At 39.7% G+C, this 18,010-nt stretch overlaps 2 protein-coding genes across 3 annotated transcripts in view; one reads left to right on the forward strand and one right to left on the reverse strand.

Moving 5' to 3' along the window:
* Positions 1-11,292: 11,292 nt before the first annotated feature.
* On the forward strand, positions 11,293-11,928 carry LOC104610921 (protein S40-5-like). Its single transcript, XM_010277779.3, has one exon. It carries the CDS (start codon positions 11,293-11,295, stop codon positions 11,926-11,928), a length of 636 nt encoding a protein of 211 aa, XP_010276081.1.
* A 3,597-nt stretch (positions 11,929-15,525) lies between these two features.
* The window catches only part of LOC104610922 (OTU-like cysteine protease family protein), a 43,299-nt gene continuing 40,814 nt past the window's right edge, over positions 15,526-18,010 (reverse strand). For both annotated transcript variants that reach the window (XM_010277780.3, XM_010277781.3), the window contains 3 exons: positions 17,301-17,419; positions 16,048-16,123; positions 15,526-15,920 (listed from right to left, as the gene is read on the reverse strand). In XM_010277780.3, the coding sequence (XP_010276082.1) occupies positions 15,864-15,920; positions 16,048-16,123; positions 17,301-17,419 (252 nt within the window). In that variant the 3' untranslated portion in view covers positions 15,526-15,863. The remainder of the gene's footprint in view (positions 15,921-16,047; positions 16,124-17,300; positions 17,420-18,010) is intronic.

An 18,010-nucleotide genomic window follows, 5' to 3' on the forward strand; every position in this document is an offset into this window, starting at 1 on the left:
GAGCAATGAAGCTCATCAATTCAGCTCGCCACCTGGTCAGCCCAGCACCTCATAGGCAGCCCGACACCTCACAGGCCGCTCGCCACCTGGTCAACCCAACACCTCACAGGCAGCTCGGCACCTGGTCAGCTTGGCACCTCACAGGCAGCTCGGCACCTGGTCAGCCCGGCACCTCACAGTAGCTCACCACCTGGTCAGCTCGGCACTATAGTCAGCTCAACACCTAGCCTGCCCAGCTCGACTCAGCTCGGCAGCCAAAGTTCACTTCGACCTGAGTCATCGATCACTTGGAAGCAGACCAAATGTAGAGGTACTTAGCTAAAAAATTGATACATCAATAAAAATTGATTCATCAGATTACATGAGAATAAAAAGGAGGTTTGTTTCTTTTCATTCATGAGAAATAAAATCACCCATTTGAGAAGGGAAGGTCGTATGCTTCTCTACTTTTCCCTGCCTTCCCCACGTAAAATCATCCTTTCCCTACCTTTTCCTTCAAACCAAACATAGCCTTCTCAAATGGGTCTAGCCTCAGTGGTTAAGGGACCAGTCATGGGTGAAGCCCATTGGTGAATTGATATTCCCCCAATAAATCGTTCCAGCTCATCCCTCATATAACAACGACGATGCTCGTGGAATGGGAGGTAGAGAGGTGGAGGGACCTAGTGAGTGAGCAAGGTTAATTCCTAGGTGGGGTGTGATGAATTGATGATGACGTTCAGTGGAAGACTCGTGCATGTTTGTTCTTTGCTCCCAGTATGGTCCAATAAAGTGGTCTGGTCCATCACATTAATAATCGTTCTCTCTTCGCATATGCCTTGTTTAACTTTGTTGTCTGCGTGCATCCTCTCATATTTTGATTATCTTTCCCAGTACAAATTGAAGATTGAGCTTCATGTGATCTGTTTGATAGATATTTCTTTGATTTTCGCTTAGTTGTTTCCTGCACGGGTAGAGCTTGATGGATGGATGGATGGAAGGATGGATGGGGATGGAAATGGAAATGGAAATGGGGAGACATTCCTTCTGTCCTATAACTTGACGACCACAGATCTAGCCAGAGCGGAATGAATCTTAATCCATCCAGGCTTTAGTGGTTGTGGTTCAATAACTGAAAATATCACCTTTACAGGCTTGGGCATTTGGAATCCCATCTCTGCTGTATGGGCCCATTTGGTTTGTTGAGCCCATAGTTTGATGGGCCCCGAAATACTTTAGTCTTGGATGAATCAAGGTTTTCAGTTTTAAGTTTATCTAAATGACTGACTCTTACACGAATAAATATAAATATGTAACTAGTAAGTTATAAAGCTTCATTTACAATATTATGCGGAAATGGGTTCCACTTCCGCCCTAATTATTTATGAAAAATGAGGTAATAATCTTAGTTTCAGAATTCTGTGAAATCCTACAGCAAGGAGAAACTTTGTGCAATTAGTACCTTCAATTCCATTTTCATTTATTTTTCCCCCCGCACACACCCACCCACCATTCGTTACTTTGGTCATTTTCGTATAGTTTATTATCAGAGCTTTGTTCTTATTCAGAATCTGAGCTGCATGCTAAACATAGCATTCTTCTTCTATTACTACAATTCCAAACTCTATGTCAAATATGAAAGCTCCTAGGCTGCTCTTTAGGAGGGCTGTGGATTTTGGCTTTAGGATGTGGGGCCTATCCTGAAAGTATATAAGCAGTGCTTAGTAAAAAGCCAATCATGCAGGTGGTGTTTGCCTGTTCGGTTCCATGGCCATCTCGTGGATGGCCTGTTTTGGTTCACGCATGGAATGACCACGGTGTTCAATTGGCTGTGGATGGGGACGGTCTATAATATATATCGTGGACCGTCCCCGTTCACAGCCCAAAATCTCAGCCACACATATTTCGTGGATGTGATCGGTCCACAATATTTCTACATTATCTATTGATACAATATAGGGTTTCTAGCATATAAGGGCAACTTTTGGAGTTTAATATCAATAAAAGTAATATATTTAAAAAAAATTCAAAAATATGTTAACTTTTTAGAAATAATATCAATAAAGGGCAAAAACACTGTTCATCTTCTTCTTCTTGCCATTTGTTCACCAGAGCCACCGCCCACCACCGTCGTCCGCTGCCGCCCACCGCCAGCCAGAGGCAGAGGTGGCGGTGGCAGCGCTGGTGGTCATTCCTTTGCTCGCCGTCGCCGCCACCTCTGTCTCCACCCATCTTCGGCAACGTTGCCAGAGGTGGAGGTGGCAGAGTTGGACAGAGAAACCACCAGTGTCGCTACCGCCACCTCTGCCTCCAGCTACCTCCAACAACGTTGCCGGAGGTGGGCGGAGGCGACGGGCGGGTGGCAGCGGACGACGGCTCTGGTGAACAAATGGCAAGAAGAATAAGATAAATAGTGTTTTTGCCCTTTATTGATATTATTTTTAAAAAGTTAACCTATTTTTGAAATTTTTTTAAATATATTACTTGTATTGATATTAAATCCCAAAAGTTGCCCTTTTATGCTATTACCCCTATAATATATCTCTTTTACATACTTTTCTTTCTTTTTAAACTTTAAACTTTAAAATAATAATTTTTAATTCTAGAACAAATCCGGTAGTTCTCATTCTCCACTTTTTTTCATTAATTTAAATATTAATTTTTTAATGTTTTTATCAATAAAAAAATATTTTTAAATTATTTTACTATTTTTTATTAAAATTAATGTTTATTGGTTAATATTAATTTATCGATGCCTTTTTTCAATTTATTTATCATATAAAATACAAGAACTAAACATTTATGATCGATTGTGTAGATCATTCATAAATGTATATGAGATACATGGAATTAAAAAGTGTAGTCTGCACCAATCCACACCACACCTATAGAATGCCACTATGAGTGTAGAATGGCCTCGTCCACACAATCTATCCACAATTTAGAACAATTGTGGACTGTGGTGTGGTGTAAATTGGTTCCTGCTACAGGATATGGTATGGGCCGATCCATACCTACCAATTTCTCATCCATACTACAAAACACCCCCACAATCGCATAGACAACTCTTCCAACAAGTCTCTTCTGATAATTACTAGCCACTTCAAAAGAAACCAAACCAAAAGAAACTTCTGCTACTTATGAAACTAAACCCTCCTAAATGGGCCCTAAGCTTCGTGCAGGCATAGCATTTAAACTTGAGATTGGAGATTTGGAATCAAAATTATCACTTGACCCGGATCTGCTACCATGTTGTTGGGAGTATCTCCCTTATCATGTTGTTGGGACAATGTATTGATAGCTAATCCAAATTCATGCAATGCAGCCTTGAAACCACCAAAAGCTGCCATTATGAGAAATTCTCTCTTGTTTGGACACTCCATCTTTTGGGAGGAATTACTGTAGAAAGATCCTCCATCTCCCCTTCATCATTACTATTATATTTCCACATGCTTATTAATCAATCAAATGCACACCAGACCAGATCCAGAAAAGATAAATAATGAATTAAATAAATCGATTTGAGTTTAGTGGACTTAACTCAATTTTGTGAGTCAACCATACGAGCTACACCTATTTCCCATTTCCCAAGTCTACAACAATTCCATCAAGTGAAATGGACTTTCAAGAGTTTAACTGGTTTATTAAATTTTAAAACCATATTTCCATAGCATCATTATCATTACATCACTATTTGGAAAAATACATTATGCCCTTAATTTGGTCATAGGCTAAACCAAAACAAGATTAAAGTCATCATTTAATTAGGGGTGCAATTTGGGCGGATCCAACACAAGAATCCAAGATCGACCACATCCAATCCAAATTTTTGCATCGGTTATGATTGAGATTTCGGGCTGATGGCTGGGCCTGGGCTTGTGCCTGAAAAGTCGGGTCTGACTTAAATTTGGGTTGAGTTTAGGTTGAGGCCTCAACTCTCAAGTAGTTGTAGTCTAAGCCTGCCCAAAAAAAATGCATAGATATGTGTATTGTATTTATATAAAAATATCTTTTTTTTTCTAATAATATATATATTCAGTTAATTATATTCTTAAATTGGGCCTAAAGCCCAATAAAAGATTACTACATAAAAATATATACTTGAATTATTTTAAACCCGATCAACCTACTCAAACCCGACTAACCTGACCCCTGAACCCAACCCGAATGGTGTTAGGTTAAGCTCGGATTGGACCAGGCCCAAGCCTAAGATTTGCACCTTTGGGGTTGGGCCTGGGTTGACTTTCAACCCAACCCAACCAGCCTGAGTTGCACCCCTACATTTTATGGAAGATAACCCATTATTTTCGAGGAAAATAATTTTCGCTAATTATTTTACATTCAGGGGCATTGATTATTTCCATAAGTGGGGAGAGTTGGTCAACTTTGTCGTGTTTGTGTTTTGATAAATAGGGTTCCACAGTAATTTATTTCCCACATGGAAGGAAAATGCTAAAAACTGTTGAGACAAATTTGTCCAGAGTTTGAGAACAAAAAGATACAAAGACGAAAATGTTGACACGGAGAAATTGTCTAAACAGAAATGAACACAAATACATGCACTTACTTGGAGAAGTGGGTACTAAATGCATTTACTTGGGTAAACAATTTACCCAGAACGAACAAGGTCTCAAACAAAAGAGGAGAATCAGCCCATGATACCAAAAACAGCTTGAGTTCCAATTCTTCCTAACCCATTTCTCCATTCCCACAAGATCCCAAGAATGGATTGTGATGTTTCATAAGAAGAGCTATGTTTTTGAAAAATTTAGCTATCTGGATCAACAATACGACTCCAATATGAAAAATCATTGCTTTAACTTTGAAGAAAGTGCCCTAGCTAGCGGTTTCTTCTACGTACACGAAAAACCGGATTGAAAGAGAAATACCACCAAATAATTATTGTAGGGGAGATTATCATATTAACAACCTGAGCAAACAAAAGACAAGGACGAGTCATATAAATATAAAACTAATAAAAGGATGATTTCATCACCCATAGCCTTCTTAGCCGTTGGATGGAGCTTGCATTCGTCATTTGAATCTCTAGAACAACATCCAACGGTGTGCGCCTTTCCACTATTTAGTTGAGATAATACATACATGATTTAGACCACCAGAGATAAATAAAAAAAAAAAAAAAAACGAAAAGGTCCAATCCATAAACGACGAACCTGACCCCACCAATCGCCATCGGGCGTTTCGAGCTGAAACGTTTGGCTTTCAGTTCAGAGTTGAGAGTTGAGACAAGCATACGGGATGAATTAGCAAGGAGCCAAGGATATCCTCCTAATTGGACCTGCCTCATTCATCAGTTTTATCCAAACCCGGACAACAAAGATTATATAGGTTCCAAGAAAACCTTGTGCGTATCAAAGAGCAAAAACAGCAGCAATTTCAGTGTGTTGTTGGTTGGGAAAGGACCAGAAACAACCCAAATGCAGCATGTCTATAAATTAAGCCAATCGGGTAGGCACTCAGTTAGGGGTGATGATTTATGATTGATTAGTTCTTTTAAATATAATATTGAAATTCTTTTGGTTGTTCTAAATTTCTAATGGATCCTTGTAATTTTCTAGATATATCCAATATTGAGATGAAATGGTACAAGTTTCTTTTTGATATATATAAATTTAAAGTTTTTTCTAGCTTTTTATTAAAGGAAGGAGTGGATAATTTTATATTTTAAGATGAAGAAACACTCATGTCATTGAAATGAAACATTAATTTAAAAAAAAAAAAAAAACTTGTTTTTCTATATCAATTAAATGATTCTTATTAGTTTAGCTGGTTTCATTTGGGGGAAAATGAATGCATTTTTTTTATCAACTAGGGTTCAAGAGAGAAAATTAAGAAAAGAAAATAATAAAAATGCGGACATATATTTTAATAATTTTAGTGCATTCTATCATATAATTTAACAGCCTAAGGATATTTGTCACAAAATGAAAGTTGAGGGAGAGGTCTATATTATAAATGAAAGTTTAAACTTTAGGGGAATAGTTGTCCATTACCCTAAAGTACGGGGTCTTTTTATTAATTTACCCCTGTATTTATATAACATGGGATGATATATTGATTGAAAATACAGTCAAAACTGGAGATGATTGATTGATGGATTGATGGATTTGATATCAAAACCCAATTCTCAGAGAATGTGTGGAGCGGACTAGCGGAGCCTGTCCACCTTACATATGCAGTACGGTGGAACCACAGATTAGACATCATTGGAGTGGAGTGGGGACTGCATAGAATGGCAAAACAGAACCGTTACGGAATAGGATGATTAGGCAATTTAACTAATTTTAGCATGTTCCAACCTCTCCAAATAAAAACATAGGTAATGCTAATCTACAGTTAAGAAGACGGTTACTTTCCGTTATCTTTATATACAGAGGTTTCACTTTCACCTTTCCTAGCTACTACAAACATAAATAAGAAACAAACAAATAAATAAAGGTGGCGATCCATCGTCCAAGTTGTTTGAGGATTAATAACTCATTATGAAAACCTTGGAACCAGGAGGTAGTTAGTCTAATAAATATTGGCATCGACTCTTTTTTTTTTTTTTTGTATTACCTAGTTTGGGTACACATGAGGGACATTGGTCAAACCTGCTGTTGTAGGGATGCAAATAAATCCAATCGAATTCAAATTAGGGTATTATTTGAACCCAATTCGACATAACTGATTCAAATCAGGTTGGAATTGAAATTTATATTATTGATCTATATATTTATTACCTAGTTTTCATTTATCACAGTAATGTTGATCTGTATATTTATTATAAATTTAAATAAATAAAACAATAGTCAATAGAATGTTGGAAATTTTGAAAGTAAATAATATTTTATATTAATGAGAGCATCAACGGGTGTCGAATTGGGATCTCTTCCTCACAAGCCGTGCCTCACCCTGATTTCACAGCCACATCCCACCTTCTATTATTGAAAACATCTCCCCTGAATAATAAATATAAATACAGAAGATATTTCAGATCTGTGGCCATGCTGTGAGGTCGGTGTGAGACGTACTGTGTGAGGAAGAGATCTAGACTTGCTGGTGTTATGGGTAGGAATGGCAATGGGGCGGGTTCAAGGTAGGGAGTACATTCCCCATCTCCGACCCTAACCCTCAAATCACCCCCCATCCCCATCCTCGATCCCCGAAGGGGAAAGGAATCCCCCCTCCATTCTTGACTCTGATGGGGATGAATTCCCCGTTAGAGACCCGAATCCCTGAAACTAAGAGAGAGAGAGAGAACCATTAGGACTTGGGAGAGTTTATGTCGATGATGACTGATGAGAGAGAGTCTGAAGGGTGACAGCAACGGTGACAATGACAGCAATGATGGTCGGCGATTTACGAATCGACGACGAAGACGAAGTCTCTTCCTCAGTTCTCTGGCCTCTCCTTTGTTCGATGTCCGATGGGCGAGTGGGCAGTGGCAACAGTAGGCGACGGCGACTGACAGTCAACGGTCGATGAATCAGCGATGAAGACGAAACTAGAGTTTACTGGTTTTGTGGTTCAGTCGCCTCTCTTGAGTCTTCTTTGTCGAAGACAAAAGAATGAAGTTTGGTAACTGGTTTAGTCAAGGGTTAAGGGTTTTCCAAGTTTTCTTGATTTCTTCGAATTATGTTTTAGACTTTTAGTTTTTATTGTTTTATAAATAAATTAATAATTATTATACTTATATAATATATAATATTATATTATATATAATATTAATCGAGGACGGGTGGGGGCGGGGATTGCATTCCCTGTCCCCGTCCCCATCCCCATCCCCGATCAGGGATTCATGAGTAGCCCCATCCTCGACCCCGACCCCGACCCCGCCAAGGTACCTCCCATCCTCGACCCAATGGGGTCGAGGAGCCCAAGTACTCATCCGGGATGGAGAAAATTGCCACCCATAGTTATGGGGCGGCACTGATGTGTGAAAAACAGTCTTAACAACCTTTAATTGAAAACATCTCCATACTTGTATGCTTTATTTCATGCGAAAATATTCTCAATGTAAGGCTATAATGACTGTTCGAATGGGCTTTGAACTGAGTAGTAAGTTGTGTGGAGGGTGATGCTTGTCTTCACCTCTTTCCCAAATATAGGCACTCTATCTACTCTATGGGTTCAAACATCAAACACCATCATATCAATTCAGTAGATGTGATGGGCACTTTGCTGCAAACACATGGCTGGGACCCACCCGATGGTCGTGGTTTCTCAATTTATCAAGAGAGCAGGAGGATGTTCCACGCTCATCACCTAATCTAGTAATCTTGATCGGTTGATCTTTGCCATGGGTGGACTCCTGGGACTCCCACCTGAGTCTGAGTCGCCTTCTGATGGTGATCTCTCTTTCTCTGTGCTGTGTACATCAGAGAACTAAAGTGGTACGTACACCACTGTCCAGTTTCCACCACCCACAACAACCGTTGGATTATGATTTGTCCTTCTAGGTGGTGGGACCTAACAACCGACATACCGCAGTGGGACTACCATGTCTTTGATACTGCATCTTCAGGGAATCCATGACAACTAAGCTCTCTTTGGATTCGCTCACAACTTCGGGTGGGGGGTTGCATCATCCAGATGCGCAAGTTAGCAACTAGCAACATTGGAGACATTGACAATACCCTTCTGGCTCTGGTTTTACATTCATCTAATTCTATATTCTTAAAGCTCGCATACTCTTGACGCACGTGCAAGTTTTCCCAACTCCTGATCTTTGTCCGTATTATTAATTAACTAAGGTATCATTTGGCACGTTTTCTTAGGAAAATATTCTCACGGTCTATATGACTAAAAGACTTGTTAAGCTTTTAGGGTTTTATCTTTTAAAGTTGAATACCATTTGGTAATTATTCTAGTGTATCATATTGTTAATCCAAAATTTTCATTTGATCTTTGAAGTTTTTAAATTTTTGACCATTTTGAGCTTATAGTTCTTAAAGTTGAAGACCATTTAATTACGTATGTTTGTGGTACGTACATACACAAATACCTTCTTTTTGGTTCATAAATGCAAAATGATTCATTAAGTGTAAACCTATTTTATACTCTTGTTGTTTGTTTCAAGTTGATGTAAATAGCTGTATGTATGGTGGTCTCTCTAGCGCTCCATCAACAGAATAAGTCTATGTGCATCAAGATCAAAAGAGTACAAGTTTAATGGATATAGTAATGTATTCTCCTCAGGACACAACAAAATTCCCTCCACTTAATCGATTCACTTTTGTATAATAAATAAACACTCACAAACTCAAACCGGGTTCATTAATACCCCAGTATTTGACGTTTGTATCCCAAACAAACGCAGCTTAAGCTACAATATCAATAGTAACGAAACAATTAAACAAAGACAATATCATTCAGAATGCAATCACCGGAGATGATGAAATAACATGGAAAGCACTTTTTAAGCAATGAAACTGGAACTGCTGAATGAAGGCAGGCCAGGCCTTTGGTTGTGGGCAGCTCGTGGCAAGTTGGTAGTTGAGATTCTAATTCTATAACAACGCCACTTCATGCTGTACTGCAGCAGCGGAGGAGGCCCGAAATGCAGGAGAAAGACGAAACCGCCCGTGGGCCCCCTTTCTGAAGGTTTTATTACCCTACCTCCGTATTTCTTAAAAATAAAAAAAAAAAATAATAATTATTACCATAGATCTCGATGATCATCATTTTATGAGACAAAAGTTCAGAGAAAGAGAGAAAGGTGTTCCAAAGTCCAAACACAATGGTACTATACCATCTCAGATCTCACCCTCGGTTCCGTAGTTCGGGTTCAATGACAACAGATCTCTTAGGATGGATGGGTCCAACCCGACTTGTGCTGGCTGGGTACTACTGGGTAAGCGGGTACGCTTTGCTCTGTTGATCTCTCTCTCTCTCTCTCCCTCCTAGAGAGACTACGACTGCAATAATTTGGTTTCTACTCTAAACCCGGAAAAGTAGACAGTCATAGCGAAATTGTATAAGGGAAAATTTCCAAATTTCTTCGGATCTTTGATTGGATCGAATCATGGAATAATGAGGTCGAAACAAGCCGGGGTCCACATCTGTCAAACCCACCTTGTGCGGCACTGGCCGGACCAAGTCTGGTAACAGTCGGACTGGGGCCCATCCGTCCAATTCTATGGGCCGAGTAGGGGGGGCTCAGTCCACCACCAAAATTGGCAGCCCAGTGTCATCAATCAAGACTAGACAATATTAGACATCAGCAGAAGCAACTGCAGCAACAGTCGCGTTGTTTTTCACTTTTTTGGGCAAAAGGGCATCAGCATTCAGCAGCGCCTTACGCTTACGCCTGATAGAGAGAGAAGTTCGATTTCGATCCTTTGAACTTTGAAGCAGAAGGATGATGATGATATAAGGTTTTTGGGTTCGCAAACGACAAGTCGACAACCCCTTGAGGGTCCCACCACGCTTCCTCCACCGTCCAATGTGCCCCTCCTCCTCCCCCCTCCCCCCTCCCCAATCACTCTTCACCACCACAAGTCCACAACCCTCTCCAGTCTCCACCCAGCTTTTCTAATTCTAAAATAATAACAATAATTTCTAAACATCTCTCCCCTGATCCCTCCCTCCACGCCTCCACCCAATTCGGAGTTATTTTATCAAGTTAATTCATCCAGCTAACATACTTTATTCATTATATTTATACCATACTCCTCTGACCATCTTTTAGACTCTTTCTCATCAAAAGCTTAATTAGTGTCACTATTGTTAGCCACAACCTCCTGGACTTTATGTCTACAACGACCGGTCATTGTACTCCCACGTGGCACCAATAAGGGCTAAGCTGGTGGGACCGATGCTCCTGAGTAGGTGGGAGCTCTAGCCTCAAGTACCCACGTGGACACTGGACCGCATTTTGGATGTATTTGATGGGTCAAAGAAGTGGCGATTTCTGTTGGGGGCCCACGTGGCATGGGATTGGGAGGATTTATATCTGACGTGGCTATTTACTATACGTTGAAACTTATTTTTTTCTTGGTTTTCGATTTTTTACAGTTCCCTCTCACTCTCTCCTCTCCTCCATCCTGATTGCATCGGTGCTCTCATGAAATGTAGACGAAATGAAACCGAAATTAAAATGAAATGAGGCCGAGGGTCATGTGAACTGTGATGCTGAATACTATATATACATGTGGGAGGTTTAAAGCTTGGACTCTGTATATAGCATTTATAGGATACTTGTTTTCTGACATATATATGTAATTCCGACGTTGGTGGTCGGAGAACATCAATTGGAAGTCGCCGCAGAATCTAACGATGCTGTAGGAGGCGACCGGGAAGGAGAAGAGAATGGCAAAGGGCCGGAAACTCGGCTCCAGCCATCACGAACGTCTGCTGGGGACCTTGAGTTACGGTGCAGGCCAACAGAACGGCACGGATGCATCGGAACTCGGCGAAGAAGATGTGTGGTCGATGGTTGACGACATGGTGGATCGAGACGATCACACCAGGAACGTAGCACCCAGTGAGTGGGCCTCCATGGCGCCGGAGAGTAACGGAGACCGTGGGATTCGATCACGGCGGTGGGTCGCCAGGGAAGACCGCCACGTCGGTGGCTTATCATTGGCGTTCAATGATGCGGGGAAGACAACCCCATCGTCCAGGATCGTGCACCAATTCCGTCCCCAGGACAACGTGGCAGCCCCTCGTGGGCACCACATGGCTGCGTCAGCACCGGTGAACGTTCCAGACTGGCCGAAGATCCTACGCGTCGACTCAGTGGAATCGCTGCAGGACTCCGATGACGGGATAGAGGATCACGACGCGGAGTGGATACCACCGCACGAGTATTTGGCACGGGAGTATGCTCGGACCCGGAAGATGACGGCCACTTCGGTTTTCGAGGGAGTAGGTCGAACGCTCAAGGGACGGGACATGAGCCGGGTTAGGGACGCGGTGTGGAGTCAGACCGGGTTTGATGGTTAAAACTAGTTCTAGTTCTTCTTCTTCTTCTTGAGTCCGTTCCGTTGAAAATGGAAAATTTTTCCCATGTTAAGAGGCTATAATATTTAGATACATATTTTTTTTTTGTTGGGCGATGAAAGAGTTGCTCTACAGCGATTGAGCCTAATCAAAATTTCAATTTGATGGGTCTGTTGTTCTTCGTTGCAGTTCACACTTTGGGACTCTCCTCCTCCTCCTCCTCCTCTGTCTCTGGTTGGAAATTGTAGTTAATCAGTTAATCTCGATCAGTCGGTGCTATTTTAGTAATTGTAGTCCCAATGAAACATTAGCAAAGACCAGTCTCTTTCTTACATTTCTGATATGTCTTTCTTGATTGAGCAAATAAATAAGCGATTCCACCACCACCACCACTGCCTTCTCCTCCACCTATCTATTTCTAGTTGCTATCAATCCAAAGGTACTGAGAGTTTGGTGCATTCATTCAGTGAATTGGGGGGAGGAAAAAAAAAAAAAAAACTGAGTGGGGATGGGAATAAAGGTAGTGGACAAAGGAAGAAGGGGTCCCACCCCCCCACGAGAGAGGGATGGACTTTGCTTTTCAAAGAAGGTGATAGATGGAAACAACATGGACAAGGGTGGATAGGTATGGATGGTGGAGGGGATGCCTCTTGGTTTCTTGTTTTCCTTTTTCGGTAAAGGGATGTGGCTTTTTGTCCCACTAAGAGGTCGACACATATGAACCATTGCTTTTTTTTGGTTTTCTTTTATTACTAAATAAATGCGTTGGATATTTAGATGGCCCCACTTCCATCCTTGTCACCCCCACTATGATCGTTCATCCACTTGTTCATATGCTTCTTCCCTTCTTTTCATTAAATTTATGAATTCAAATCATGGAATCTAATAAAACAAGGTCATGAGTTTAACTTTTTATTTTACTCTTGACATATACCTGGGGCCTTTAGTTCAATCAATGGACAAACAAAAATTACTGTAAACAGTGAACCTAAACCTAGTCTCCTTTCAAGAAAAGCATGTGATTGAAACAAAACCCAACTTGAGAAGTCTCCTCAAAATCCATTTAGGTTAATTGGTTGAAAGTTTGTTTTCCTTCCCTTTTAATTTCTTTTGATGCAAAGAAAATTTTCATTGTAAAAAATGGAGAAAACATGGCTCAAATGTTTTATTTTAACCTGAGAAATATTATCATCTGTTTTTTTTTTTGAAACAAAAAGCAGCCTTGGGGGAAAAAGAAAATTGAGACAAGGTCCTGATCAAAGGACCCACATTGTAAATTTTGTAATAGTTATAATGAAGTCCCCTTGGCAAGTGGCAACAGCTTTTCTCATGTACATAGTATCAGACTATCAGGACCCACCATCAAGACCAGTCTCAGTCAAGAGACTGCTAACACAAGCTTGATCAGATGATTAAATGGTGGGCCTTTCATGCATCCATTCATTCAGACCGCAAGAAAGATTCTCCACAGCTTTCAAAAGTAGTCTACAGAGCATATGCATGATGAATATTATCTGTAATCTTTCATGCTTACTTGTGGAGTAGGACTCATTCTATCAAGTACCAAGTGAAGCTTACCTAATGGAATAAAATCATCATCTAAATCCATTGCTCTTTGCTCATTGTTTGGATGCCACGTGAAAATGGAAGCATTTTCTGGATTTTTCTTTTAGCCATTCGAACCCATAATATTTAATATAAAGTCAAGTCATTTCTAGTTGTTGTTAAGGAAGACAAACAGAGACAGATGAGTTTCAAACTCATTTGTTCAGATAAATGAAATGGCCCCAATAGCCCACTTCTATAATCTGGTTGCCAAAATGCAAGACCCTAACCAACAAGTTATTTATTTCAATGGCCCAAGAAATGCATAGCCATGAAAGGAAAAGACTAACACCTCTCTCTCAAGTTTCAACCTGTTAAAAGCCCACCACCAACAAGAGAGCCCTCTATCTGCCTACAATAATGTCTAACCTTCACCCTGTCATTTCTTTCAAACTCACAAGGACAAGGTGATAAAAAACAAACCCAGAAGGGTCAAGAAACCGACAAAACCCAATTCAAAAATTGATAGGGTAACCAGACCAAATTCATAGCAAGTCGGCCATGGCCATCTACAGAGAGAGAGATCAAATACCCATTCCATTGTTATTTATTTTTCCCCTGTTGGATTGGACCCACAAAAGTGGCGCGTTCTAACAACTAACAGTTAGACCGATAATAATTCTATCACCTTACTGAAATGTGATGTTACTTCACAAGTCACAACTATTCTAGAAAAGTTTGGTTCTCCACGTGATAGCTAATTACTGGAATCTGTAAAGGAAAAAACTGACCCCAGTAGCCCAAATTGGAAACTGTTTGATTCGGAATACTGTTTTCTGTTTCTGGAGCTGGACCACCACCTCTTCTCTTGTGAGTATAGATTGCCCTTGTGACTCTCCTCCAGCCTGGGTTTTGGTAAGTTTTGAGCAACTTATTGAAGATATTTGACCTTTAATAATTTATTGTGGGAACGATGATGTCATCTCTGTAATTAACCTGCTACTACAGCAGAGGGGGTGGGACTTTGGGAGGCTTTACATTTTCATGCAATTGCATGACCAGAATTTCGATTGAAGCTCAATATTTTCTATTGGTAAATCCCAAACTAATCCTGATTACGGATGCTGGTGGAACATTGGGAGGAGATCCGGGTTATATATGAAGAAGAATCTTTCAGGTGGTTGTTGTCAAGCCTTCTATGTTCCATCTCGCTTTTTGTTACGACTCGAAACTATGAAGTCGGTAATCAGTAATCACTTTTCTTGATGATCTTTACAGGAAGTTGGTGAGAGCATCTACTGGCCTTTTTTTTATTTCTTGGGGGAGGAGGAGGGGTGCTGCTCTGCCTACCTAGCCAAATCCCATTCTTTATGGAAGACATCAATCTTAGTCTAACCGGCAGAACCTAATCCATTTTTTTTGGTACTTGAGAACCTAATCCATTAAAGCAAGTGCTGGCTAGACGAATCACGAATGCATTTCATTCTTAAATCTTATAAACACTAGTTTTCTAAATCAGATTAATCCAACTTTTTCTCCATTCATGATAGAAATATCTTGGTTCTGACTTCTGAGACTTGGGAATTCAATAATTGCCTCCACATAAATTTAAGGGCAGGACCACCATCAAACAGGTATCATATTAAAGAGATCAACCAATCAGCCTGAAGCCTTGAAAGGATAGGAATGTTATATGATGTGATTAAATCATCTGAACATGCTCATTTCTAAGGTAGGCAAACTTTTGAATATTGTTTGGCCTCCAAATCCAAGACGCCTACTCTTTGTAATTCTTATTTATTTACGAAAAATATGAACCAGAATATCCTTGAAGCTCTTGCTGAAGCAGAAATGGGGGAAAGAAAGCCCAGACCCATCATACAGCAATGTTCTGGCAAAGAAAATCAATGACTTCATAATGAATGATCCAGTGGTGCAAATGGAAGGCTCTAGAAGAGAGAGAAGACCAAACAGACAGGTAAAAGTAGTAACATATGTACTAGAAATACAATTGGCCTGAAGAAATGGCTCCTCAAAGAGGGCAGAGGAAGAACAGAAAGTCAGAAACCTAACCATATGCTGAGATCAACCATCAGTGACAGTACATCAGAAAATCGTTGCTAGTAAACTTACATACTTACCTATCTCTATTGTAAACTTTTACTCCAAAATAAATCCTTAAACATAACCAGAAAATTCTTCTATTTGCTTAACAATATAAAGCATACAAATCATTCTACAACAGTTCCCACATAAATTAAACTACCTTATTATTTCCAACCCAATGAGATGTGTTAGAATGAGCCTCACAAAAATCAATCAAATAAATATGTAGAGAAGCTCACTAAGATTGATTTTCCATTTTCCTTTTCTTCTTCCCTCTCTGCTCCCTTCTATCTATACTCTTGAAAGTTAGCATGTCCAGTTGCCTTTGCATGTTCAATAGCTTCCTACATATTTCAATATGGAAGTATAAACATTTGATGACAAGATCAGAGAAGAAATTCGGGGGGGGGGGGGGGGGGGGGGGAGTGCGTGCTTGTTTGTGTGTGTGTGAGAGAGAGAGAGAGAGACAACCTTCTGGCCAATGACACCAATTTGACACACCCCACAACGCAATGTGAAGTTAGCTGTGTCTGTGTAACTCCTCTTCCTGATGAGCAAACATGAAGTCAAATCAACATTATTCATGAGGTAATTGAAGTTGATTATCAATTGGCACACATCATCATTACCATCAGCATCATCCAATCCTTGTTCCGATTATAAGGGGATCAATTGGTTCACAACATTCTTCAAATCTTAGGTTGCCATATGATATGATCTCATGGTGTCCAACACCTTATGTTTATATTTTGTTGTCCTTAAAGTGAGAGAGAATGAGAGAAATTTTTAAAATTTTCTCAAGAAAAATCCTGAAGGCCTTCTTGGTTGCCTAACAAATTGGTTTGGACTTACTTAACAGGATTTTTTTATTGGAAAAAGTAATTTTCAATTAATAAAAGTTGATGTTCTTGATTCCAAAAGCTCTCTTCTGAATGGAAGTTATTTTTTTCCTGCAAAACTAACTAGGAAAGTAGCTAATTATTTATCATATAAAGAACACTTGGGCATTTTTCCTGCAAAACTATCTGAGAGCAGCTATTTTATACCAAAAAAAATTGCCAAATGGTTAGGACAGTATTCAGTCTACCCCTCCCAAGACAGATAGCTGGGACCAACATTGGGCATATAAGACCTTGGTGATCTTGTGAGTATACTACAGATTGGAACACCACACCACTACTGTAAGTATTGATGTATCTATCTTGTGCTAAACAATTGTGCTTAATTCAAATCAAGAATCAGACCACGCTTAAGTGGCCCAACTAAAAAACTTAAATGGGCTTTTTTGGGCAATACAAGGAAAAGGCATAAATTAAGCAAAAAAGTAGCATAACCCCATAGGTCCTCTAGGATCTAAAATACATTGATTAAGGCCTGGGCAGCTTTGCGTAATTGATCTCAAGGTCTCTTCTCACTTCTCTGTATCTATTTGCTATAAGATTTGCAACTTCATTTCCTTCTCTTAACTGGTGACTGGTCCTTACTGAGATGCTTCCCTTTTTAATATATACAGAGATCTTCAATGATGGACTGGATGGGCTAAATAAACAAGCCTACTCTTGTCACTAAAAACATCTCCACCTAGTGGTGCAACTTCAATGATGGACTGTATGAACTATGAACTATGAACTATGAAGATTCCCATAAAACTTCAATGATGGGTTGTATGAACTATGAAGATCCACTCCAATAAACAAATGAGACGTCAAAGAACAGGAGGTTACCTTTGCTGATCCTTAACAAAATCAAGTGCAAGCTCCTCAATTGGACCAATGGTCCTATCCCTCTGCACGGTAAATATTGTTTGGTCGAACTCCTCTGGAGCTCCATTAAAAGGAGACATCTGTTAATACATAATATGCAGGCTAGGTGTCACTAAAAGGGCCTATAACCTTTTTTCTTGAAAATGATCCATTAAGTCAAAAATGTCCACTAATAGAAAGTAAACAAAAAGGTTACAAAAAACAGAAGAGAGTGAGGAGGGATAGATGTCACAAAATAATAGAATTTAAGAACATTATGGTAAATTGTAATACAAAACATTAGGAAAATCAATTACAGTTCAACTAAAAGCAAATGGAAAAAGAATTTAATGTACTCTCTTCATCAAGGACAAAATTGTATACAAAGTTTAGGAGGGAAATGGAATGGAAAAATGCAATACAAAACTTTGGGACATTCCATTACAGTTCGGCTAAAAACAAACGGAAAAAGAATTTAATGTACTTTCTTCATTAAGGATAAAATTGTATACAAAGTTTAGGAGGGAAATGGAATGGAAAAACCATTCTCAAGAAACCAGAATATAATTAATTGCTTCATCCCACCACCTTTTAAGGTATAAGGTATCTAAATATATTTGGATGTTAAAGACTTAAGAATTTTAGAGAAATCCTACTCCCCTAAGGATGGAAGAATTTGCATGGCCAGCGGT

The sequence above is a fragment of the Nelumbo nucifera genome, chromosome 1, assembly GCF_055504915.1.
Source record: "Nelumbo nucifera cultivar China Antique chromosome 1, China Antique-T2T, whole genome shotgun sequence".
In the NCBI taxonomy this organism is placed as follows: domain Eukaryota; kingdom Viridiplantae; phylum Streptophyta; class Magnoliopsida; order Proteales; family Nelumbonaceae; genus Nelumbo; species Nelumbo nucifera.